Genomic DNA, 27,431 nt, shown 5'->3' on the forward strand with positions numbered 1-27,431 from the left:
GCTGTGCATAGCTGAATTCCCACTTACTTATGGCAAGCACTACTTAGGTGGACGATTTTGAAACAAGATGGAGCCTGCCTGGAACAACACCCTCCTTTTGGCTGCAGGGTACAGCATCTGTAGTTGGCGCCTGTGCTTGTCTGTCTCTCTCTTTGTTCTGGTGAGTCTGTCTCCTTGGATGCAAAGAGGAAGCTGTTGGTCATACTGTGCTGTCAGTAACTCCAGTGTAAATCCAGCGTAAACCCTGCGTAACCCCATTGGGTGCAGGGAAATTAATCTGGATTTGCAGAAGCGTAACTAGCTCTACAGCTGAATTAGCATCTTTAAAAGCGGTTTGGAAATTGTGAGAAACCAGTAGAGACTGTTCCAACTTTTTCTTCCAGAAAACTTTTGATTTATTGAAGTGCTGCAGTCATAAATACAGAACAAAGGAAGTGAATATATTGCAGTGTCCTCATTGTGAAAGGGCAATGGCAGACGCTTTGATAAACCAGGAGACAGGTCATTCTTTCCATGCAATGCCTGAATGTCTACCTACTGTACATCTCCAAAAAGTTATTTTTTAACTTCCTTCCTATGAGATTTATTAGACTGTGAAGGAGAATCTCAAACAAGTGGTAGAATAATTTACCAAGTCCCAGAAAAGGTACGTTGGTGAATTGCCTTGCATTGTACTGAGGCAATGGACCAGACGACCTAGTGGCCTTTTCCATCTCTAATGTCTATGATTATTACAGTTATACCTCAGGACACTAAACAGAACCATTTTCTTCCTTTCAGTGCAGCAAAATGCTCCTAATGGCCATGCTAAATCAGAGCAATTGATCCTCCTGCAGATGTGTTGTGCACTTAGCAAGACGGCTAAAAATGATCCCACTTTGTTTAGATTTGCTATTTTCTGTTTCTGCAGTGCAAGTTCTCAGCACAAGGAGACTGCAAGCCAAGGGAAAGAATTTCTGGTAGGAGATTAAGGATAACTAAGGAAATGGTTGCATGACCTATAAAGAGAGGATCATAAATATTGCAACAATAAAACCAATAGCTCTTTCAAAGTTTAAATAGCTTTTCTTCTCAAACACTTGAGGTAAATGCCCTTTTCCTAAGGTTGTCTAACATCCACACCTTGAGATTTCACACTGAGTTTCACCAAATATACTGTAATTTCTCCAGGAGGCAGCTTTTTCTTTTAATTATCTTTCTTTGTGGAAGTGTCCCCTCCACAGAAGTTAGTCCCCAGCTACCTGGAAGTTCCTTATTGTTTCCTCTAGTGCTGAAGTTTCAGAAAACCCAGAGCATAATAATAATAAAATAGCTCCTGCATGTCTTAAGCACAAAACAATGCAAGAAGGGACAAGTACAGTTCTGCCCTTTATAACCAAGCCTGCAGCACTTACACCTTTTCTTGTGTCCTAGGGGGAGCCTCAGACACAAGGGTCTTTCTACATCAACACTGAGGTATAACAGCTGTATTCTTCACAATCCCAAGAGTGCAAAACCCCAGACCTGGGCTGCTGCAGCTCTGTGGATACAGACAGCTGACATTCCTATCCCACGCACGCTGTTGGCATGCAAGACGTAACCTTTGTTTTTAATGCTTGGTGTAGGATCCAGCTCAAGTAAGCAGCCTGCTCTTTCTTGTGTGCTCAGTTTTTCTGCCCACTCTCCATCCTCCCATTATACTGCATCCGGTTCAGGGGCGCCATAGGCTAATGTGTTCCACCAGCGTATCAAAAGGATGCAGATGTTGCAGAAGGGTTCTCATTCCATTGTCATTCCATGTTCTTATGTTCATTCAGGTCTTGTGTTTTAGCCTTTGGCTTGGGAATACTGCTTTAGGCACTTTTAAATAAAAGGGCACAACACCTGCCATAGTACAAAGGCTGAAGAGTCCTGATAACAGTGCTTTATCCTGCAATCAGTTGGTTCTCAGTCTGATTGCAGAAAGCAATATCCTTCCTGTAACAGCCACTCGAGTTCAGTAAATCACATTGCTGAAGAAACATGGGTGTTCACTGAGCCCACAGCAGGAATGTGCCAAATCCACCCCCAAGCCCATGCAAAATGCTGATCAGGCCACAGCCCACTGGGGAAACATACTTTTCTTGCACATTGGAAATTTGCTCCTCAGAAGCATTTTTGCTTTAAGTTAAGTTAAAGTTAACTTAAGTAAAGTTTAAGTTAAAAAGGCAAAGGACCCTCTGAATACAGTCAGTACTTACAAATGGGAAGTATCCTTAACCTGACCTACCAGATCCTTCCCTATGCTGCTCTATGTATATGCATTAGTGAGCTCTCATTTTTATGTTCTAGTTTTCAGTCCTTCTATAGTAGCTACAGTCCTCATTATTCACATGCTGTAGTTTGCCTCTATGCTTTCTGCACGAATTCTTGTGGTTGTGTTTTCCTGGTTATGTGCAATTTCACACATCCAGTGTCTATGAAATCACGGCTTTCAGCACTCCCCATCATCTAGAAGCTGCTGCTTTCTACCTGAGACAAGCAGCAGAGCTGTTTTATGCCTGCACTTCTCCTATAAGTGACATATCTTAATGTTTCAGAAAAAGAAAGCAACCCCTAACAAGTCAGATGAAAAGGCAGAAGTTGATACTGCAGGCAGACAGGCTGGAAAGGGAGAGAGAAGTGGTATTAGAAACATCTTCAAAACTTGAGACATGGACACATTATGTTACCAACTTAGGATACACCAGCTACTCTGCCCTTAACTTCTTGTGCAGGCGCTTCTCAGCTGCTGTCCCCTCCTTCACTGTCTTGCTGAAAAACATGGCAAGTTTGCCCACATTGGGATGCTGAGGTGCTGTACATTATGCTGGGGTTTTCCATACCCTAACTCCCCAGTACACGTGCCCAGACTTGCAGGAAAGATCAGAAATAGGTGTTGTGCAAAGAGTTAGGTAAACATCTGCCAGCCTTGCTGCTCTTCAAAGATGGTTCCTACAGCCAACTAACTGTGCTTTTCCTAAGCCTTGCTTATTAATGAGGATTCCCGAATTTGCATTTCTTCAGCAGGCCAAGGACAGGGGACATAGGGTGTAGGGACACAAAGAGGTCATTAATTCCTGGACTGCTCCCTAATTTTGCAAAAGCACAGACAGAAGTGTCAAAAAAACAGAGAAAAATGTGGTATTGAAGTTGCAGTGAAGCAAGGGGAAGGACAAGTTTATATTACTTTCTTGGAGAGCCTCCCTAAAACAAGTGCAGAAAAAGAGGAGGTACAAAGTGACGGTGGTGCTAATAGTATAACAAAAGAGGTTCAGGATCCACAGAGCACTGACCTACCCTGTGAAAAGAGCTAGGATTAGACAGACTCCTCTTAAACAAACAGTACAAATGCAATTGCTATGTGGTTTTAAACACTGAAAGAAAGGCAAAGGTTTTGTTTACTGCAAGTGCTTTTTCATGTACCTTAACGCCCAATGGTAAAATTGAGGCTGGATTTACTCTGAGACATGGTGAGGAATTTTAAAATAGGCTTTTGTATACACAAACAAAGGGAGCAGGGGAAACAAGCGCTTGGGAGTTACTTAAATGTCAAGGATTACACGGTACCAGGTGAAACCGAAATGTAGCAGAGGGACTCAGTTTCATAAATGAAATGTCAGTGCTGATAGGTACAAATTATGTAAGAAAAATGGAAAGGGAAACAGAGGTGGCACTTTGTCAGATGCATTTATAGCTGCAGCAAGATACAGTTCAGTCGGAAAGAGTGGTAGTAGAAAATGAATTAAAACTGAAGTGGACATCTGCTACAGCCTACTCCAGCAACTAGAGGGCAGGAATGAATTAGTCTCTCTTCAAGGTACTCAAAGCCACAGGACGCTGCACTTGTGGGGAATTTAGCTGCCCACACATCTTTTAACAAGCACGGCCAAACATTGACCAGAGATGTTCATGTGTTACACTGAAACCTGCTCTAATTCAGACAATCAAGGTTCTTGACAAATAGACAAGAAAGAAACCCCAAATGCAGCAACTGTAGCTGAGGAATTAAATGCAACATCAATAAACCAACTATCTCAATGTAACATACAGTTTATTTGTTTGACTTAAAAAGGTCTCCAGTGTAACTCATTGGACACATACACATTAAATATACAAATGCATACCAAAGAAAGCCAGAAGGCATACATTCAGCCAAGAGGCTCATTCAGAACCACTCACCATTTCATGCCGGAAAGAAAGAGCTGCAAACCACAGCTTCACTACTCTCTGTCCAAAACCAGGACCCATGGTTTTTCAGCCAGGCAAGTGTAGGCCCCATGGTATGTCAGCCAGATCAGCAAACCTGGGCTCACAAGCCAGAGTAAAGGAGATCGGGAGAACCAGCGTCTTCTTGGGATTGTCCAGGATCAGGACACAGATGCCAAGGAGAGCTATTCTTATTCCTTAAAATGGCAATGGAACAACAAATGTCTCCCCTCTTTCCCACCCCGCTGGGAGGATAGTGACTTGGTTGCAAGAGGTGGTGTCTTGGGCAAGGACCAAATGACAACTCCTTTGAAGACTGCTGTACTTCAGCCTCTACTAGAAGGCTTCCAACAGAGTTCATAACCACTACTCCTTGTCCCTCTGCCCCCCAGCACCATCAACCACACTTTATCTGAGGAGCGATAGAGATTCATTTTACAGGTCACAGCCTCAGGTTTCTAGCTCTCATCAAGAACCACAATTAGCAAGACTAGTCCAAATAAATGCGGTCATCTCACCCAGACTCTGATCTGTTGCCATAGGAGCAGCCAAATAGTCCAAGTTCAGCTGATCTTATCTTCAGGGAAGAACAAGTTCCACCAGTGTCTGAAATATCCACTCTGGATCGGCAAGGCTGCATGCATCCCCAAAGAGTCACGCTGAGTTTAAGGAGCAGATTCATATCATGCAAGAAGGCAAGCCTGCTCTCTCAAATTAACTAATTAAGTAGTGCGTGATAAGCCTAAGGAATTCTACTAGCCCCCGGAGTCAAGGCATGAGACTGACTGCTGTGACAGGAGAAGGAATGTAAAAACAACAGGTGAATGCTACCTTTCAAGATCTGGTGTGGAAACGAAGCCAAAGACAGAGAGACTCATGAGACAAATGAAACAGCGACTCAAACCAGATGAGAGAATCTTTCTGGAAAGGAGATCCTGTTAGTTGACAAGGTTAAAGAAAAGTGTCCTCATATCCATCATAGGAAAGAGAAAGTAAAGCACGTTAATAAATAAGCACAGAGGAAAGGAAGGGCAAGTGTAATCAGCTTCCTGGACTACTTCTGAAGTCACTCCACCCCAGATGAAGCAACAAAGACATAAAAACAAAGAGATAGAGGACTTCCTGGAAAACCTGCCCATATATCTCAACATGGTGCTAATTAGTTAATTAACTTATTGCACAATTTAAAAAATAAATAAATACATTTAAAGTCTGGGAGAACAAGGCAGCACCAGATGACAGTGTTTGTATCAGAGCAAAAAACCATGGAACAGTGTTGGCCAGATAAATGTCTCTCTGATCTCTGCTAACAAAGTGAAATAAATACAGGGAGAGAAAAGAAAAATTAAATAAAATCTCCCACACATCTGGAGAATAACGGAATTATGGCAAAATGAAGCCATTTTAGACAGTCCTACAAGCATACAGCAAATGGCTTTTGGCACATGAGCCACAAACCTGAAGCCAACAGGCTAAGTCATGTATTAAATTACTTCTACAATCCAAGTGATGGTGTCATTTCCAACACCTCTTTTCTCTTATTAGCAGGAACAATTTTATAAAACGCTGCTGATAATAGGAGCTGACAGACCCAGCTGTAAATCTACAACTTGTTCCCAGAAAGCTATGGCAGAGCAAGCATTTAACCCACTGATAGGGGATGAGTATGTTTAAGAGAGGGCACAATACCTTTGGTGTTTGAGATTCTCAAGACATTCCACAGAGTAAACTCAGAGCAAAACAGACCTGCTTGCCATTCAAGTTAAATATACTTCCAGGAAAGGCAGCTAATCAATCAATCAATCAATCAATCAATCAAATTTTATCATCAATTACAGACAGCTGTTTCAGTGTAACAACCACTACTGCAACACAGCACCTCAAAGAGTCTTTGGAACAGCTTGCTCTGTGTTGGGAGTGTAGCAGTTGCCTTTGCTGTGAATTCCGTGTGCAGTGAAGAACACGGATGCTTTTCTCTAAACAAAAAGAAAACTAAACCTGTGTTTTTCTGATGTCTGGATAGTTGGTTTTTTTTTTTTTGGCAAGCAGGTATGTTAGTTTTCAGGTGTCTACTTGCACCTAAATAAATAAATCCTAATTGGATTTATTTTTCTTGGGTATCAAAAGAGGGCTTAAATACAACAGCAGAGTATGTAATTCAGATTGTGAGAAAGCAGAGTGAAACATCAATCCACACACTGAAGAAACACAAACAACCCACTTCTACACTCTATTAGTGGTTAGAACTGGAAAAGGGCCAGGAAACGAGAACAGAGGTGTCAATCAGGTCCCATATAATAGCTATGTATACCGTGAACCTGCAAGTTGGAAAAAGTGATGACTGAGGACATATGACAGAGTTCTGTAAAATCACAAATGGCAAGGAGACAAGGAAAACCATTAAAACAGCCTGACGACAGTTCTTTTTCATACTATGCAATAAACTCAGGGTTCACTGCCACAGAACAGGCAAAGGCCAAAAGTAGAAAAGGATTATTTAAAAAGGGACTAAGTACATTCATTAAGGCCAGGTCCAGAAGGAACTGCCAGTTCAGAAAGTCCATGGACTGCTGGAACAGTGTCATAGAAAGATCTCTGTATCCAAGCTTTCTATTTTATGCTTCTGTGATCACCTGTTACTGGCTATTCCGAGAGACAGGATAGCAGATTAGATGGACTTTTGTCTGACAGCATGCAGTGCTTCTCATGGATTCAAGCTCTTGATTTTGGCATGATTTAGAGTTTGGAAAGGTTAACTTAAAAAAAGAAAAAAAAAGAAAAAAGAAACATTTGAAAAGCTTGTATGCCTCCTGTGCTTCCTCTTTCAATCCTCAAAGACCTGCTCCTTAATCATTCAGTTTCCATGAATGGTAAAGTGTTGCTGAATTAGCAACAAACAGGATTTTGTAACAGCCACTCAAAGCTCCATTATTGCTCCCAGATCCTGCCCAGTCTCCCTTTTAAGGCATTTCTCTTGACCCAGTCTCAGCTGCAGGTTAAACATCCATTTTTATTCTTAACTACATTCTTGCTAAATCACTTTGTTTGACTGCTATATACAGTTAAGATACTAATCTGTTGGACTCCACTAAACCCTTCTCCCAGACCACTCATTTCTGTGTGGGTAGGTGACAACGAGAATCTACAGGAAGACTCCTTGTGGACAAAGGATTACTACGCTGTCTGTAAACATTCTTATTTCACCCAGAATTTGCCACTTCGATCGGATTTAGCCTTCCAGGCAGTCAGACCAATACATTTTTGCAGTGCAGTAAACAATGCAACATAGTCACTCTGAGTCTGTAGCTAGACAGACTGAAGTAGCAGCACAACTAAGTCAGAAAATCTGCATTTATCTGGACACAGAGCAGGCTCTGAGACCAGTCATCACAGTTGCTTTTATATATAAAATATGTGTGCACACAGACATATGGACTAATACATTCATCACTCTCATTTTAGGGACCAACCATCCAAAGTCTATGCTTCACCCAGTAAATGTGCTTTAACTGGGGGTGCCAGGTGCACCCAGGACCACGCAGTGGCTTTACAGACCACTGCATAAGTATATGGCTGTAGGTTCAAAAGCAATCAAGAGGTTACTGTTCCAGCTTGTTCAGTCTTCAGTTCTCCAGACAACCCTTCCCAATCAAGATAACACACAGGTAGATTGTTTGTTTTTATCGCTCATAGTGGAGTTTGGACCCATGTTACCTGGAATGAAAAGAAGTAATGTTAATGTTAAGTAAATAAGGTCTGGATAAAATCTGGGCTCATGCTTCAAAACTCTCATGTTGTTTACTCTACACCTTGTGTTAGACTTAGTATTTCCTACTACTGTGAAATGAAGAGACATTAAAGTAAGAGCAAATTCAAAGTATGCTATGGAGAAAACCACTGGAGAAGCATTTCCAGGCTTTGGCCTGTACTCAGGCCAGCTTCAGTGATATTCTCACGTCCCAGTTGGCACTGAAAAACAGTCTGGCCATGACTTGGGTGGGAGGTTTTCCAAAGGGGGAGGTATGAAAAAAAATGTCAGGTCACCTCATCCATTTGATCCCCACACACATTCTCAGTAGAAGTCTTTTCATGTTCTGTGTTAAACATCTCATGTACCAGTATTTCTACCATTTCCTTTGCAGGACAAATCCCAGGGCCCCAGGGTCTCTCACTTTAGTAGCAGAAGTACGCTGCCCCCATTTTTTCTCATAATAGTTTTTTTTCATTGCTCACTCTATGGATTCCTTCTCCATGCTCCCAGTACTTTTCAGTGCCTGCATCTCCTTCGTTACAGCCAGTTGTTGGTCTGGATGCCCCAGCATAGTTTCTTCAAGCACTGCAATAGTGTGTTTGCAGAGGCTTTTGCAAGTAAAGGAGCTCGTCTGTGCTCTAAGCTCAGCAAGGCTTACATATACTATACATTTACTATACATATACTGCCCTGGGCTTACCTATAGCCCAGGGCAGTACGTACTGAGAGAGGCTGCTGTGTGGCTTGCAGTCACTCTGAACAAGGACAGACCCCACTCATGTATTTGTACAGAAGGAAGGTATGTGTACATCTCCCAAGTAGTTGGAGCCAGTGGCCATTATGTAGTGAGAACTGGGAGGGAAAACTGCCACAAGTCACGGTGACATGCTACTAAGAAGTCTCAACCATGCCAAAGTAAGGGAGCTTTCAACCCACACACTGCCTCTGAACTGGGCTTCAAGTGAATCATTTTTCTTGTCACTCGCTTGTGGGTATTGGATCAATGTTTCCCTCATCCATAGGAGATGGGGAAGATAATAGCTTTCTCCTCTCCCCCTCCTTCTTTCCACCTTCTTCCACACTACAACTTGTTAATATCCACAGGGGAGGCTGCTCCACAACCTGCCCTCACTTTTGTGGCTGCTTTGCATGCTACTGCCTCCTCCCCACATCTCCCCATGGCATTTTGTTCTACCTCCTGTCCCCACTTTGACCCACCCTGTATGTCACTACTAAGTTTATCATTACTCCTATTTCGTCACCACCCCTGTTCCTTTCCCTGTCTGTATCACAGTCAAGACCCTCATGTTTACTTTCAAAAGTGTCTGTGCTCCTCTCTGCTTAATCTCTACTCCCAACTCCTTTATTCTTCTCACTGTATACTTGTCTTCTGACCTTTTTCTACAGATCCCGCTACAGTCAGAGCAAACACACTCCTTGTATGCACCCAGCAACATTCTCCTCTTCCTCTATAGAAAAGAGGCTGAAGATTCCAATTACCAGCCGTCCGTGATCCCACTTTGGATGAAAAACACCACTGATAACTAAGCAGCTATTTCTGCAGTATTTCTGTGCCCAGAGTAAATCCTATTCCTTGTTGCAAGAAGCACCTGAAAACGAAACACAAAATCCTGCTATTAAGTATGTATGTTCTGCAGCCAGTGCTCATGAGGAGCAAAGGCCAATGTATGAAGCAACTCGGGATAGCAGACCCTTCTGAATGAGCCCAATTTGCTTACTGCAGGGGAGAAAACAAGACAAAAAGCCAGTGCCTTCTAAAGGAAGGCAGCTTTCAAACCTTTCCAGTCCTCCCCTGAAACTGCACACAGATGTCAGTGTCTTTGCTGATCAGAGTCTGCCCAGCAGCAGCTTAAAATTAACAAGATTCTGGTCAGGTTCAGAGCTGCTGTTGTGTTCCTAAGCAGGCAATTCCTAAGCAGTGAAATTCAAGAGTTGTGTCAATTTGATGATGTGGTTTAAGAAAACCTTGTGAAACAAAGCACAGTCTGTGAAGTGTGCTAGAACACCACCTCAGGATGTTCATTTGGACACTTATTCTGTGACATTACTATCTGTAGCTCTTGTATTTTCCAGACTCCCAATTTTGACTTGTAGGTGTCCTTTTCTAGCATGCAGATACCGAGGCAGATTTTCAGACTGTCACAGAACACACTTTCATCACTTCCCAGTTCAGATTCTCTTCATCACCATTTGCTCTTACAAGGCTGAACCCGACTTTTAGCCTACTTGAATAATGTGTTTCAATTACTCTGCAAACTGCTTGGGGTGTGGATCTAGTCTCTATGCATTTGTGAGGTGGGATGTGTCTCTGTGGTACTAGAGAATTAATAGTGACTTTGGAGGATGTGTGCACAGGCAGGCCCACAGGGCTTAAGTGTGCTGTTTAATCTTTACAAAAGGTAAGGGCAGCTATTTCAAACTGTGAAGTTCTGAATAATTGCATCCCAACCTGACTGCATACCAAGCACCTTCTCTTCCTTCATTTCACTTCTTACCTCCCTTCTGTCACCCAGACTATGATAGCACCAGTTTTTACTAGACTTGCTCAAAGAAAAGTTACACTTTTAAAACTAAGTCACTCCTACAGTTACACAAGAACAAAGTGCCTCCTATTTTTATCTTGAAGCTGGAATTCTATTCATGCCCATGTTCAAGAATTTTTTATTAAATCCTAATGAAGCATGTGCTCCTGATTGAGTAGCTGCAAGATCTTCTGGGCAACACATTTTTTAACTCTTTCTCATGAGCCTCCCTCTTCCTAATGTGCCCTCTGCCATCTCTACTCATGTGCCGCTTTGGGACCATTAGTTTAGAGAAACTTTCACAAACAGTGTAACACCCAGGTAGTGATCTTCCTTCAGCCTTTTACAACACCAGATGACCTAAGGCTACTTACATCATGCTTCAAAAGTTGGACTCTCCCACCGCCACCATGAACAGGCATTCTCAGTTCGCATAAACCAAGAAAATACTTGCATGGACTCCTTGGAAAGACTTACCACGTGAGGAAGAGCACAGTGGGAAGGCAGGTGTGCTGGACCTTCCCTGAACCTGATCTCAGTTCTTCCCTCATCATTACTTAAAGACGTGTCAGCCTTCAGGAAGTGGCAATAAATAAAACCTGAACAGCATAGCATGATAGTGACTTTGTGGAGATGGTCCAGACCTAGCATCACACTGTCTGGCCCAGATCCACTGTGTTAAAAGGAATAGGGACATCCCTGCTGCCCAGAGTGTGCAATGCCCCACAAGGGACCTCACTAGAGACATCAGTCTCTTTCGTGCCTTAATCTCAGTCTAATTTTATCACGACGTTGCAGAAATGGTGGGCTGTCTGCGTTAAAACAGCTGACAGTGAGAAACTCGGTGCATTTCTGATCCTGTAAAGTGCTGACAAATCAGAGATTACACAATACTCTACTTCTGTCACTAGAGGGTAGTGCAAGCCCTCAGGTCCATTCCTTCCAAAGGAAATGCCCATACACCTCCCTATAGGTCTTCGCAGATACTGTTTTCCTGGCTCTGAGAAATGCGGCCCAGCAGCACACACTGCCTGTGCTCAAGCCGTAAAGTGATTTGGGGAGAGGACTTCTTTAGACCAGGGTTTCCTTCTGCCTCCCAAAAAGCCAAACACAAATCCTAAATAATCTTAAATGCACAATTCATGCTCTCTTACAGCTCCTTTCTCTTGTGTTCGTTTGGTGTTTTTGAGTCTGTGCTTCATTCCACCAGAAATATTTCCAAGGACCTAATCAATTGCTGCTGTTGACCTTCCCAATATCTTTCTTTTGGTTTTGGTCTCAGGAGAATGTCTTTCCATTTCACATCATGGCAGTCTCAAGGGAATTCAGTTTCTCTGCGCCTGCATTTCACATTCATCAGAGCACAGAATGGTCTGTGGCCAGATGAGTTAAGGAAAAATTTTCTCCCTGGAACTAGTTTATTTTCCTGCTGGCACAGGCTGTATGGACACCTAGCACAGCTCATTGAGAGAGGAAGACAACCAGGCTGAACAGTCCATAGATTTACTTCATTGTCATAAAACATCTAAAACCTTGGGAAGTTAGCTATGAACCCATAAATTGGGAGACATCTTTATCATTTATGTCTTCAACCAGATGAAGCCTTAGAAGGATGTAGTGAAAATATCAATCATGCGTTCTATGATTAGCAAGGAAAGAAAAGTTGAGATCTAACTAATTCTCCATAGTGTCTATTTTCAAAACCTTCTCCCTTATTCCAGAAGGTGATAAAGGAGCAAAATAAAGACTTTCACCTTCTCCTCCACTCCTTGCCCTCTCACCTCAACATAAAAACGTTTTCCTCTCTTCTCCAGTTGTCACAGGATTCACATCCAACTAAACACAAATGAGGAAAGGAAGGGTTACACTGAAAATCTGCCTGCACCCTGCTAGTCATGACAATAGCAAACACAGGCCAGGCTGGATGGGGCTTTGAGCAACTGGCTCTGGTGGAAGCTATCTCTGCCCATGGCAGGGGGGTTGGAACTAGATGATCTTCCAATCCAAACCATTCTAAGATATTAGGGCAGTGCACTTCCTGAACTGTATACACAACCTGTTTTACATAAGGAAACATTCACCTTTCTCTCCCTTTGTCCCATATCCGCTTGCTGAGAAGTATGGGAAAACATTTACATGGGAAGTACCAACTTTACAGTAAGAATGCCATTAAATTCCCTTCAACTTAAATTGCCTGTATCATTTGATGCAACTTCTACTTCTCTTTGATCCCACGCAATTTAATGTAGAGGAAACAATACCACCAATCAGCCAGACTCAGAACAAGGGACACGGAGACAGAATATGCTGGTACCTGAGATGCCTCCGGTGCTCCGAACACTGGCACGGCCAATGCTGAGCTGCTCATATTCCAGTTTCATGTTCCCAAGATCTTCTCCTGAATGTCCTTCACTGGCAAAAGAGTTGGCCTCAATACTTGAGCCTGGAGACCGTTTGGCCTTGCGACTGAAAAGCCCACTGGCAAACCGTTTTCCTTGCTTTGAATTGGCCTGTGCATCTTCTTTCTTCACATCACGAATAGACTCTCTGGATTTGGATTTATTTTTCAGGTCCATGTGGAGCCGGGACAACAGTTTCTGAGGGCTCCGATTCAGTTTGTTCAAGTTCTCCAGTGGTGGATCAATTTCTGGGAACTCTTGCTCCAATGTGACTAAGTCATTCAGAAACTGATTTAACCGCTTCTTTGACTCACTTGATTCCTCCTTTTCCATGTTCCCCTGATTATCTTGCCTGTGTCGTGAAGCCCAGAGCATCATATCACCACGGGTTGCCCCTGCCACTAAACCATACTTGGGGTTAATGAACTTCCGAGCCACAGTGGAGGAACGAAGGCCTGGCTTCCCAATTCCAAGAAGGAATGGGTTAGCAATACCCAGTTCCTTGTAGAAATTAACTTCCTCTGAGATGGCGTAGAGCTCACGAAACTCTATGTCAAACATCTCCACATGCTGTCCTGTCAAGACTAGCAGGATGTTTCTGTCAATGTGCGATGAACTCCATGTGAAGCTGAAAGCAGGAAACAGAACCAACATTATATTTCTAGGTGTATTCTTGACCCAGCCCACCTAGCAATACCTAAGATACTACATAGGAATATGCAGCATTATGCCATTTGCCCATATGTCCTTGCCAAGATGGGTCAGGATAGATACATGAAGCTTATTACTGCTCTTCATCAGGCATGCAGACTAGATCTGGAAGAAAAGGCCCTAAAACTCTGAAGGACAGTTTACGCTTTTTAAAAAGCAACACTGCATCAACAGAAGGAGCCCCCAGCATGGAAACCTCACTGAAGAGAACTGAGCACAGTATGGAACTATCTCTAGTCCATGAAATGGTCCACTAGCTTGGGCATGTTCTGTTCTCTAAGGAGCAGCTTGTGCTCTGTGTCACCTTCTCTGTTGTCCCACCCCAGTTTCTACACACACCACACAGATTACAGAGGCTGGAATAAGAAAGGGAATGATACAAAAAGAAGACTCCCAAGCAAAGTCACAGGCCATTCTTTACACAAAGAATATAGCTTTGCCTCATGCAAAAGCAACCCACCTGTATGATCCAGTGGCCACCTTTTCACCATCCACCATCAGAAATCGGGATGCCAGTGTGCCTCTGATCTTCCCTGCTGGCATGTAGAACCCAACTCCTGTCACAGAACGTATACGGATATTCTAACAGGGAGGTGAAAAGACCAAATGTCACAATAAATAGGGCAGAGAATGATATAATTGCCAGCTCCAAGTCTTAACATGTCACTCGCATTATCTCACTACTTCTGGGACTACAGCTCATTTAGTATCATCCACCAGAAATCAGAAGGGTTGCAGAAAGAAAAGCATAGTGCCGTAAGACCTGTTGTCATCCCCTGCCAAAGCAAGTCACTCCCCTCCATCAGTTTATAGCCCTGTCCAATGGGTCAGCATCTTTGTAACCCTGCCTGCTGTCTTCAGCTATTCATCTTAGCCCACTGGCAAAACAATGCTTTCAAAATCAAGTAATCCTGCATCTCCAGTCTTATGCTGTAGCTCAGAAGGCCCAGCCCAGTTCAGGGGAATGATTCAGAGTGAGCTCTGAGTCATGTCAGCACTCTCTGAATCCTGATCTCTATTCCACAGCACCCATGAGCTCTTCTCCAGGTTACATTAGCACGACTACAAAACCAAGGAAGTTTGCAACATCTGTGCATAGGTGCAAAGGACAGGGTTACTTGGAGGGTACTGTATGAGACAGGTGTAGATTAAGTTCTTTTTGTGCTTGTGTTGTGATTCCCATCAACACATGGCTTGACAAAACTGAGCAAATTAGAAGACTGGACAACTTAATTATTACAGAAGAGAGGAGAAAACGATTCCATTGCTTAAAAGATAAATGTTTCCTGTCTGATACAACAAAAGGAGAACCCTGACCTTTACAATTTTGCTATAAGAACCCCAAACAGAGTGTCCACCCAGATTCTTCACTATTCAACAGAGACTGAAAAAACACAGAACGTTTTCTGAACAATAGGAGTGGGGTACATCTACCAATGTCCTGAATAGATCAGCAAAAATCTCTGAAGAGGAGGAAGGAAAAACTTTTCATTAAGTGCATGGAAGTAGTTAGAAAAGTACCTCTCCCCAAACCTCCTGTCTTACACCTTCTGGCCAGCAAACCTACAAGTAATGAAACAAAGCACTACCAGGCACAGAGAAAAAGCAGATTTAAGGTCACACAACTTTCATCAACAGATGTGTGCCTGCACTTACTATAAGAATAGATTTCCCCATATTGGGCCAAGTGTTCTGCTCATGGGTCCTGGCTACATGTGGCTAAACTGCCAAAATGTCCAACATGAAACAACACCCCTTCCCCCCAAAAACATTGTCAGTGTAAGTTTAGAGCAAATTATCTTGTCACTCTGACACACAAATATGGACCATTTTATTCATCTGACCATCTGTTTCTGTAAGAATTCTTTTAACAATGAAAAGCTAAGAGGTATTGTGATCCAGAGTAATAAATCCAGGGTTGGGAGTCAGATAGTCCCAAGTGTAATCACAGTTCTCATGCTATTTGCTGTGATGCTCTGGGAAACTCAATTCACCTTTGCCTCATTCTTCCTCCATCTGCAGAGCAGGAGAATCATGAGGATTCGGCTAATGCTAGCACAGCCTTGGATCCCACAAAGAGCTAAGTCCTATGATTATAAACCTCACAGCTTAAATATTGATAGGCTATAGAAATCAGTGCGCAGGAACGAGTGATTGTAAGAATGCAGATCTCTTTCAAACAGCATTTTTCTAACTATAACTCTTACCTTTTGAATCTGCTCCTCTTTGCCCCATTAAAATACAGCAGCAGCAATACAAATTCTGACTAACAGTAACTGATGATACTACTATTTTGCAGTCATCTATTGCTTGATCTGTCTGGAGTCATGTGTGGGCATTAGCTAATTAATGCTCACAACACTGCTGAAAGTATTATTACCCTGTTTTAAAGATGAGGAGCCTGAGAAAAAAGATGAAGTGATTTGCCCAAGGCCTAGCAGTGAGTCATATGTGTGGGATGCTGAATACAGGTTGGCTACAGCACGGGAGAAAGGGTGCCCCTTCCAGTATTTAGAATAACATTTGTAGCTGGCTGGCTGATCACCTGAAATAATTACTTTCCTTGCTGAGTAAAGCTGAATGCTGGATTGACCAAATCATGGAATATTGATTGCAAGTGACAAGAAGGACTCTGTTTTTCAAATCAGTCAACACATGGGTCCTGTACCTTTGTGAATCAAGAAATACCAGCCTGTGTGAGCAGAAAGTTTCTGAGCATGTAACAAGTGTGGATTTTATTGTGTTTGTACGTTACATCATCTTTAGGTGGGAATAAAGCACACCTGAATTTCTGCAGTAACTGAACTACATATAATACTTAGAAAGACACAGAGGGGATAGAACCAAAGAATACATAAGCCTCCTTGAACAAAGCAGGCACAGGAGTGCATAAATACATCTTGAAATGCAGAAAACAAGCACAAAGTCATATAAACACCGGATCACTTAGGTTATTTGTATAATGTTTTCTGCCTTGAAGAAACACGGAGCATTTGTAGGTTGATACATCAAGCCATACAGAGGAGGAACAAGCCCGGGTTCATGTACTACAGACTACACAACAACAAAAGAGGAAAGACAAATATAAATGAGGTGATACTGCAGCCCTTTTGGGGAGTGCGGGGGGGACACTACTGTTACAATCATAATAAATATTTTGGTTGGATGACCAGAGAGTTCACCAGATAGAAGTGACCCCTCCAGATCTGTTATTCTTGCAGAAGCCTGCTTGAGATTTCATATCCTGGCTTATGGAAGCTGCATCCTGCATTAAGTGTCCACATTTACTTTACACAGGCTTGCACCACTCATCACAAGAAGTGACTAACGTCTCCCTGGCAGCAACTTAATATGAACTAGTAACAGTCAAGCCTGACACAGCATCCTAATACAAAGAGTGAAGGAATCAGTCTTTCTTGCTTTATTGTGACACACTTTTAAAGCTCACCCTGAATCCATGGAGAGATAAATTAGACGCAGTTTAGAAAGGTTGGGTTGTGACTGACACTTTGTTGTTATCACTAGACAGACCTGGGCATTAGTGCTTACAGCTGGGGGTGAGTTGGGAGGCTACTCAAGGCAGAACCTAAAAGGAAGCATTTTAAGTACTTCCAAAAGGGAATCCTGTGTGTACTCTTCCTTTTAGATCAACTGCTGATATATATGATCTTTCTTTCAAGTTGGGATGGATGGCATGAGCGACCTCTAAACTAACAGACAAAAGCAGTAGCCAATAGATGACAGTGACTCAACAGACCCTTACATTGACTGTGGTTTTCCACAATTTTTCCACAATTCCACACTGAATGTGGAGATCCCCTTTCTGCTGTCCCTGGAAAAATCGGATCCCTTCAGTCAATAGAATTCGTTTGGGTTAGCTCCTATCCTTTGTTTTCTTGTACTACTGCTCCACCCTACGTGTTTGCCACAAACAGTTCTGGAAAAGGCATGCTTGTTGACAAAACAGTAAAACTTGCAGGTATTCGAATCATAGAATCACAGAATGGTTTGGGTTGGAAAGGACCCTAAGATCATCCAGTTCCAACACCTCTGCCATGGGAAGGGGCGCCTCACACTAGACCATGTCGCCCAAGGCTCTGTCCAGCCTGGCCTTGAACACTGCCAGAGATGGAGCATTTACCACTTCTTTGGGGAATCCACTCCAGTGCCTCACCACCCTCACAGTAAAGAACTTCCTCCTTATACCTAACCTGAACTTCCCCTGTTTAAGTTTAAACCCATCGCCTCTTCTCCTGTCACTACAGTCCCTGATGAAGAGTCTCTCTCCAGCACCCCTGTAGGACCCCTTCAGATATTGAAAGGCTATGAGGTCTCCATGCAGCTTCTCTTCTCCAGGCTGAACAGCCCCAACTTTCTCAGCTTGTCTTCATACAGGAGGTGCTCCAGCCCCCTGCTCATCCTTGTGGCCCTAATATATACAAATACTGATTAAGAAATTCCAAAAATTAGGCAGAAGCTTTTAAGAGTTTAAGAGAAGTTTTAAGAGTGAAGTGAGGGTAAGAATTCCTTACATGTTGGGAAAATTAATGTAAAAATTAACATGAAGGTGAAACTTCCTGCAGGTAACTCATTCCCTGGGCTTGCTTGGAGCTCTAAGTGAACTCCTTGTCTTTGAGCAGGAGTGTCTGTTACTGCGGTCTTGATTAGCAGAAGCTAATCAAGAAAAAGAGAACTTGTCTGAAAGATGGTGAGAACAGCCACCCTCAGATCAACTAGAAGAGAATTTGTGTGGGACTATGAATTTTGTAGTTGAGTACTTCGATCCATCATGATCTCCGAAGAACACTCTTGTTGTGACTGACACTTTGTTATCCCTGGACCGACCTGGGCCTAACAAACATAACAAAGGTCTGGCAAACCATGTCCTGTAGGCTCAGGAAGCCACATGACTTATACACACAGGGCATGCTTTTACTAACAGCCCAGCATAAATGGGCCAGTGGTTGAATTTCAGTGTTTGTTTAGTGATCTCTGGCCTTCAGACAATCATTGAGGTTTTCTCATTTCATGCTTGGAGTCAGTAAAGAACTTTTTGTCTTTTGTTTTGTGAGGTACTGTCTTCCTACAGCAGGTCATGATACTTTCCCATCCCAAAATGATATGCTAGCCAGGAATTTTGTGAAAATGCCCAGCACTGTATATAGACAAAGGGGCAAAATCCAGCGTTAACAGTAAATCTCCCTGTATTAGGACCATTGAAGTATTCACTCTGTGCTGGATGAACACAGCAATGGAAACAAAAGGGTGGGAAATCAGTGAATGATCTGAGCATCTGGTGGTGACAGAAGACAGAATAAGCATCCTCGCCCTGCAGCAGTGACAGCCCATGGTATCATGTCATCTCTCTTCCTCTTTCCCTGGGATCCTTTTCCCTGCCTCTAAACTTTAAAGTTACATCCCATATTGCTGCAACTTTCTGAGGAAAAAGCTTGTATTGTCCAAGTACTCCAAAGGAATGGTGGGAAGGGCAGGAAGGATACTAATGGCCTGCTGGTGAAAATCTTTTAGAAGAAAGCAAAATGATTACACAAAAAGACTGTGTAAGGAAAGAATGTTTTCCCTGATGCTGAAATCTGTGGAGAATAAAAAGAATCAGACATCAAAGCAGATATCAGAAGAAAGAAAGTCATAAGTAAGGAATGGGTGAATGATAGAGTTAACTGCACTAGAGTTTCTCATTCTTCCTCAGCAATTCCAGCATCATCTGTGATCAGTGTGGGACAAGATTCTGCCTGAGCAAGCCCAGAGGCCCAGCTTGCTGGCTTTTAAAATCTGGGTCTTCAACACCAAAAGATCAAAATGACCCTCAATGCATTCCATCAATGAGGTGGAGGTGGGGGAAGTCATGAAGGGGAAGCCTTAACCTTGCTTGAGATTCCCTGGGTATCTAAATCCTGGTGATTCAGGGCAACCACTGTATGATGACTTCTGCCATACTGACCCAAGCAGCAGCATAAATACATCCAAGGCAGCCTTGGGCAGGATACTAAGAAGCCATCTTCCCTGAGAGGCAAATGACTTGTTTCCCCTTACAGGAAGACTCTTCCCAGACTTTTCATAGTACTATAAACAGGAATAAACTGCACTGACCTTAGCAAGAATAGCTAAAGCCTTATCCACACTGGAAAAGAAATACAACTACCTTAAGGGCAATTTAAGATACAGCCTGAGATAGCTGGGAAGAAGGGCAAAAAGTTGAAGGACAGCACTCTGTGGGTTGGAGCTCTGCAGAAGTGTGAATAACTAGGTCAAAAAAAGAATGTTAAAAAGTCCTTTGCAATGGATATCCTTCAGCTCAACTTAGCAGGAGTCCAATCAAAAACATAGCAAGGGCCGCAGTGAGAGAAGGAAAGCACAGAAGGGACACAGAAGAGTTTTCTCCTGCTATTGAAGACATCAGTTTGAACTCTACCTCTTTGGAAAGCGTAACACAAGCAGGCTGCTATAGGACCTAGTCAATGCTTTGGCATGTCACTGGATAATTGGTTTTGGAGGGTAAAGTCTGGGTAGATACCTATGGAGAAAGTGGTAGAGGAAAAGCAGAAGGGTGCCACTTCCTGTTTAAAAACGGAGAAAGCAGACAAAATGCCAGGGCATCTTTTCATTCACTCTATCCAGGACTTAAAATATGCTGTACTGAAGGCATCATTCCTACACATGATGGACATGGTGAGAAAAATACTGGGAAATGGGTACCAGAGCAAATGGAACTACTGCTGTGATTTCACAGTTTTTTACCAAAGAGATTCAAGCCTAAGCCACAGAATACCCCTGAAACTTGAAAAAGGTCTGTCTTGCTTTCAAAGACAACAGAGGAAAGAAACTTCTATCTCTGTTTTGGAGAAAGATGAGAAAGCTGCTTGGCTGGATGTCTTTTTTGATGAAGTCCAGAAACTCAGAGCAGAGTGACAGTTCACAGGAGCACTGTTCAGATATATGCAAGTAATTTTCATCCAGAACTAAGATGATTCTCCTAAAATGGTTAATATCAGAGAATAATAGAATAGTTTAGGTTGGAAAAGACCTTAAAGATCATCAAGTCCAACTGTTAACCAATATGAGCCTGTATAATCTTTGGAGCTTTTTGAGTTTTGGTTGTGGATTTGTTTTTTAACTATTAATTGAGTGTTTATGGAAGACTCGGGCAAAGTTTTTCCTTCAGGCAAAAAGGCTTTATTCCTCCCCCCACCCCCACTGCTCAGAACAGCTGGATCACAAGAGGGGAGAGTCTGGCATCCCATAGGTTGTTTCCAACCTAGCAACTTTGTCAGTATTCAGAACAAGTCTGTAGTAGTGACAGTGACTAAAAAACATGAAAAAGGCAAGGAATACACCACTAACTATAAACACACAAAGGATTTCAGTCAGTATGTAATGGAATGAGATTCTACTGAGGCTGCTTCTGCCAGCCAAGCTAGGCTGACGATTCAGTTGTGCTGCATGCACTATATGAAGGCATACTCTGTTATGGAACTGGGGAGCAGCTATGCTCCTCAATCCCTTAAGTTCTCAGGCAAAGGAGGACTGCAAGCTCATTCACTTCCAGCTGATCGCTGCTGGATAGGAAAGTCTTGCTTTCACAGAGTGTATTTGTCCTATAACTGCGATCCATGCAGACAACAACTCATAGTGCTACACTGGACTTTAGTTTGAATCCTTGCAAACAGGAATTTACTCAGAAAATTTTCTTCCCAAACAGGAATTTTTAGGTCACAAGGTCTCAGGTGAAATTCAAAAAATCCAAATCTTTCCTTTCTCTTTCTTTCTGTATTAGCAAGCCACTGTCTTATACCTCCATGTTCCATCAACCCCTGTCTAAGTGCTGTGATGTGACTTGCAGGAAGACGTGTGTTTGCCTGTTTGAGTGAATTCCAAGCTTCATTACTTCTGACCTGCAGGAGCTGATGATTCAGTATTGAATATCTTACCCGGATCTGTAAGTCACTGAGGTCAAGGCATCTGCACATTTCCAGGAAAAGCTTCACACCCTCCTCATCTAGGATTATATAGACTGGGATCCAGCGCTTATATGCTGCATCAACAATATCGCGGAAGATGTCCCGGTCTGTAAATACATCCATGACTACTGCGATAATCTGGAAACAAGAAGAGAGTAGACAGACAACTGAATAAAATATTAGGAACTCAAAGGGAGGCACATCATACTGATGCAAAAAAAAAAAGGAGAGCACAGACACCGGAATATGGAGGAGGAGGATATAGGAGAAACAGAAGTACCGGGATGTACATGCCCAAGCACTGCCGATAATCTTGTAATTTTCTGGTTTGGCTCCTGCTGCACTTTGGAAGGAACTTAATAAATGTCTTTGAGATTTCTCCTTCTTCTAAAGGAAGATGGAGTATTTCAGCAGCCTGGGGAATGCCCAATACCTGATTTCTCCTCTGTATTGTAAAACTTTTGTTGCCTCTGTACAGATCCACTTAAATCAAAGAACACCACTGAAAATAGACTGAAAAATAAGAGTGAAAAACACAGCTCTGACACTTACTCAGAAGGTGACTAATGGAAGAATGAATGTGCTGAGGAACCAAGGCCTGAATCCTCAGCCATGAGGCATAGTCCAGACAACAAGAGTTTTATTTTCCTTTTTTCCCAGTTCCCTGTAAGAAATCTGCTCTCAGGGAAATGGCTGAGGAATGTCTTATGGAGCTCAAACATAAACACCTCATATTTGTCAGGAAGGGACTGGGGTGAGTATTCAAGATTTGGAGGCAAAATGATCATTCCTTCTCTTCACATGTATATTTTTTTCTGGTATAAAACTATGCCTCTTTCCAGGCATAGATTTTACATAAAAACAAAAGGCTGCACTGACGTGACTGACAAGCCTGAACATCCATAGGATGAGTAATAACAAAACCAAGAAGGTTCTGGGCAACTTTAATGCAGAACTTAGATGTTTTGTCATTCTCCCTTTCTCATGCTGACAGTATGCTGGGAAGAGTTGCCTTAATTTCCCAGGTGCTGGGGTCACAGTGCCAAGCCCAGGCTGTGGTGAGGATGCCACATCCAGGTGAATGGAGCTGAAGACCGGACTGAACAGTGGATTTTCTTCAATTGAAGTTTGGAAGAAGTGCAGCTGAAGTTGAAAGAACCCTCTATGGAATGGGGAATAATTCTCACCAGAGACTTCTTTCCTTTCAAAAATGCCCTTGAACAAATTGCTTTCGGGAAAGTGATGCCACAGTAAACCCCTACTGTGTTTGCCGAGTCTCTGCTTGTACGGTCAACAACAACCAACACATCTGCTCTGTCAGGCTCCTTCTGTCAACAGTGCTTACGCAAGATTTTCTTTGTTAGAAAAAGGAAAAAAGAGCTGACATTGTGCTCATGCTCATTATTAACACATAGGTTACTAATACAGGTGAACTACAGTGGAGCTACATTATACTAACAATAAGGCCCCATATAACTTTTGCTAGGCAGAAATGGATTTCAGGTCCTGCCTTGGTTCCCACTTCCCAGCACAAAGCAGCAAGATGCAAGGAATGTTACCAGAACCTCTAAAAATTAAAATACAGTGAACTTTTGCCACTTTATTCCTGCATAACTTCATATACAGGCAGATTATAATTAAAGGCATGAACAGTTTATGCAGTAATTCAGGCCTGTTACGCTCCTGCTCCCCTCCACACATTGTGGTATTGATGTAGTAATTTAGGAACAAGAATATTCATTTGAAACAAGAACATCCACATAGAGAATTGATCAAGAATTGGTAGCAGAAGTGTTGCTTTCTTTCCATCCCTTCCATTTGCAATGAGTTCAATGACTGCAGAAATTACAACATGTCCTGGACAAACCGTTAATTGCTGGTACTGCCTTACAATATGAATGGATGGTTCCCTCCAGGCTTTGGGGCCCTGGATCAGTTTAGGCTTCTTTGCAAGACTGTGAATTAAACCCATGCAAACTGCAGTCCTGTTCAAAAAGCAGATGAGCTGCCTTGCAGATGACACTTTCAAGCCAGCAAAATGTACAGTGGGCAACCCCTGTTGTTAAGTCTTCTCATACCCTTGCCACAAGATTACCTAGGAGCGTTCCCAAGTAGAGCAAGTCAGAGCATGAGTGTCTGCCCCTGCAAGAGGTTTTCCCCATTCCTCTATCTATCCCATGGATAATAAACTTATCTATTAGGCCCATAGGTGTGCCTAGCTCTTCATAGATATGTGAAGATTGGCAAGCATTAACTTGCCAATCTCACTGCAGCAAGGCAGCTTAATTAACATATGTTTGTAAAACACTGATAAGCCACCCACAGACATGTGCCACATTACTAGTATCTGTTTAGACCCCCCTCAAAAAAAACAAAACCAACAAAACCCCCCTCTCCTCTGCTGAACTAAAAGCTGCTACCTGGAGACTTTTAGTTTCCAGGGCCAGCTCAGCTGAATACAATAGGCATAGTTATCATGAAAAGGACCATTAAACACTCAAATGGCTATTAAACATGAAACCACCTTTGGGCTGGGAGGGGCACAGTTTGTCCAGTCAGAGAAAAACATGAAAACCTACAAAGGAATTAATTATTTCCAGGTGCCAGGCACAGCTATGAAACAGCAGCTTCCCAGGGCTTTCCCAAATGCCTCTACAGTCTGTAGAGGCATTTAGAGCAGTGCAAAGATGATGTGACGTTGCACTAAATAGGAGCATGAGGATTGTACAGCTTCTGGCTCTTGTATACGACTGATCACATCAGTCACTGAACAGGATTTTGGGGTGTGCACGTACTTTTGTGAGCAGGGGGCCGTGAAGCTCACCTGCTGGATTAATTAATGCCTCTCTGGAAGTTTTCAGTGTTTCCCAGCAGATTTGGTCTTAACAAGTCTGCGAAAGTTGTGTGTATAGCGTGTGCTGGCGGGGACAAAGAAAGGGGGGATGAAGCAGGTGGAGGAGGAAATCACTGCTGCATTAGCAGAAGAAAAACCAGAAAGGAAAAAAAAACAAAAGCAGGAATGAGCCTGCTGGGCTGTTAGCCCCCTTTCCCAGGGGGGATGTCAGCCCTGAAGGGGGTCTGTTCTTGGGTGGTCTTCCCTGGAAATTTCACCTACACCTAGAAAAACCTCCTCATTGCCCCCTCCTATGCAGCACAAACTGTTGTAGCATTGTGGCTAGTTTGTTTCCTTGCCATGGGTGTTCTGTCACCACTAACAGTCCTTTCCAACCAAAGATAAATAGCAGGCACAGCCACATATTGTCTGGCTGCTCACAGTCCAGGCTGGATGGTGTTGAGACCACAAAAAATAAACCTAATATACCACCACTCCATAACCACACTCGCTGCCCTGTGTTTAACTAGGGATACCTGCACATACAGGTTGGACTTGATGATCTTAAAAGGTCTTTTCCAACATAGCTGATTTTATGATTCTACAAGAAGGCTGGCTATGACAGCATCATAACCTGCCTTCCCCTGAGTCAGAGGATCAGACTGGAGCAGAACAAAGCAAACCACCAACCAGTCGGGGGTTGGGGGATGTGTAAGGGTTTAACCCCATCCTGGGCATCAGCTTTGGCAACAAGTGACTGGCAACAAACTGCAGGGAGAGCCCTGCCCGGTGGACACCAACCAACTGGAGTGCGTGCGGAAGGGGCCAAAGAGGAAAGCCTGGCCACGGTGGGCTAGCTATTGCCTCCCTTCCACCCCACGCATCCTCAGCCCAAGCCCTCCATGCAGGCAGCCACGGCCCAGGCATGAAGGCGGGCAGGGCTGCCTCGTCGAGGCCAGCAGCCTCATGTGGTTGCCGGGCCCTACCTTCTGTGCCTGCTGGATCATCTCCCGCACAACCTCCTTCAGGTGGGGCGCACCCTCCTCCTTGCGGGGGTGCGTGAAGAGGGCCACCCTGCTGATGCCCCGGTAGAAGGTCTTGTCAGTCCAGCCCAAGTCCAACGGGGGCACCTCTGTGTCCGAGCACTCGGGCCAGTAGGCCAGCGAGAGGGTCTCTCCGCCGGGCCCCCTCGCCACCTTGCCACCCTCCGCGGGGTCGTCGTACCCCCGCCATCCGCTCCGCAGGGCCTGCAGCTCCCGGCTGGAAAGAAAGTCGCGGAGCTGCTCTTTCCTCAGCGCTTCCCGGTAGGCCGCCTCGCCCCGGGTCACCAGTGCCTCCAGGGCCCGGCGCTGCTCCTCGCTGTAGTAAAAGCGGGCCTGGGCCTCCGTCACCTTCTCATTGACGTGCAGCTCGTCCAGCAGCAGCACCTGGGACTCCGCCATGCCGCCGGCTCCCGCAGCGCCGGCCGGACGGGACGGGACGGGACGCTACACGAGGAGGGAAAGGCAGCGCCGGTACCGCCTCACCTGGCCTGCCCGAGCCCGCCCCGACGGGTGGGGCGGCCTCGCCGCCCTGCGCCGGCCCCGCACGCTCCACACTGTCCCCTCGGCCCTACCCCTTTCCCGGAGACTGCCCCGAAGCTGGGTGGGACAGGGGTGGCGGTCCCACGGCCCGGCCCGCACCGGGGTCCTTGGCCAGAGGGTGCAAATACGAAAGAGTATTTAAGAGAGGTTCTCCCCCCTTTCTCAGACGTGGCAGCCAGCCGGGGGGGGGTGCTCATGGGGGAAAGGAGGAGGGCCGCGAGTAGGACCGGGATGGGGCCAGAGCCACACGGTGGCTGCAAGCCATGGCTGGTCGGCTGCAGCGGGCCGCTGGCCAGCCCTCTTCAAACCCACTTAGAGAGCAGCAGCAGCAGCAGCTCAGCGGCTCCAGAAAGGCGGGAGGTGGGCATCCCGTGTGCAGATGGGGAGATGACAGAGCGGTTTGCCCGAGGCCGCTCAGCGGGCTGGTGTCAGAGCTGGGAACAAACCAGCCATGGTCCTAGCTCTGTCTGGGAGCGTGAATAAATACCCCCGGCTGGATGCGCGCATCCCAGCTGAGAGACTAGGGGCTGTAATGTTAAATTACGATTTCTGCGTGCTATGTGATAGTTGCTAGGGGCCCTCATATAGATCCAGGCCCCGCTGCGGTTTGCAGTGCGCACACAAAGGATGAAAAGCAGGCTTCGCCCTTGCAGCCCAGGAACAAAGCTGGCAGGGATAATCAAGGAAATGGGGATAAAGGCAAGGCAGCGGTGAAATACAAGGCATTTGCAGCGCTTTACATATGTGATTAGCCCTAAGTGCTCATATGCATGAAAAAATTGTAGGGACAGAGCTGCTGGAGGTGTTCTTTGCCTCCTCTTTATAAGCAATCACCTGCTCTCGGTATGAGTTAGCTTAGAAATCCAAGGGTGAGGTGGGGCATCAGAGCTCGTCCTGTGCTGTTCCTCTCCTTTAGGTAAAAAGGAGAATTTTAGTATTCCAGCCTGTCAGCAGTAGCTTTTCCTAGCATGAAATTAACTTAAAATTTGAAAATTGTACTTTGCAGAGGTCTGCTCCTCCATCAATTCGCCTTAAAAAATTAATTTCAATATAGGTCCTTTTAGCCCGATTTCTGATGCAAATGAGGCTTACGTGGTCATGGTGCCTGCATCTGCCTGCCTGTCTGTCCATTTCTAATAACTGTTGAGCCCACTGGCCAATTTTGAACAAGTTTGGCAGAAGCATAATGGCATCCCTACAGATTTTGTGAACACAAACGGTCTGAGAGCAAAAAAGGGACCCTATCGCAGTCCCCAACAGGGAAAGTTACAGCGCGGGTTCATGCCTTGTTATGTTGCAGATACTCCATAAAAGCGAAAGCACTAATAAGTGCCTGATCTGTCTGAAAAGCTTCAAATGAAGTTTGTGCCATCTTAGACACCCTAGTCAATCAACCACCGTATACAAATACACAGGAGATGCAGAT

At 44.2% G+C, this 27,431-nt stretch overlaps 1 protein-coding gene across 1 annotated transcript; it reads right to left on the reverse strand.

Moving 5' to 3' along the window:
• Positions 1 to 6,974: 6,974 nt before the first annotated feature.
• FAM83F (family with sequence similarity 83 member F) lies at positions 6,975 to 25,993 on the reverse strand. Its single transcript, XM_057425370.1, has 5 exons — positions 25,409 to 25,993; positions 21,560 to 21,727; positions 14,071 to 14,192; positions 12,815 to 13,527; positions 6,975 to 7,920 (listed from the first exon to the last, which is right to left on the reverse strand). Exons 1-5 carry the CDS (start codon positions 25,862 to 25,864, stop codon positions 7,856 to 7,858), a joined length of 1,524 nt encoding a protein of 507 aa, XP_057281353.1. The 5' UTR covers positions 25,865 to 25,993; the 3' UTR covers positions 6,975 to 7,855.
• Positions 25,994 to 27,431: the final 1,438 nt, after the last annotated feature.

The sequence above is a fragment of the Pezoporus wallicus genome, unplaced genomic scaffold (genome assembly GCF_028554395.1).
Source record: "Pezoporus wallicus isolate ANWC-B61680 ecotype Strahan unplaced genomic scaffold, APGP_CSIRO_Pwel_v1 contig_8110, whole genome shotgun sequence".
In the NCBI taxonomy this organism is placed as follows: Eukaryota; Metazoa; Chordata; class Aves; order Psittaciformes; family Psittacidae; genus Pezoporus; species Pezoporus wallicus.

Coding starts and splice junctions, on each gene's coding strand:
- FAM83F (XM_057425370.1), bottom strand. CDS start 25,864: ATGGCGGAGTCCCAGGTGCTGCTGCTGGACGAGCTGCACGTCAATGAG. Junction 21,728..25,408: donor TGATCCAGCAGGCACAGAAG/GTAGGGCCCGGC, acceptor TCTTGTTTCCAG/ATTATCGCAGTAGTCATGGA. Junction 7,921..12,814: donor GAGCACCGGAGGCATCTCAG/GTACCAGCATAT, acceptor TTTTCATTCCAG/GTAACATGGGTCCAAACTCC.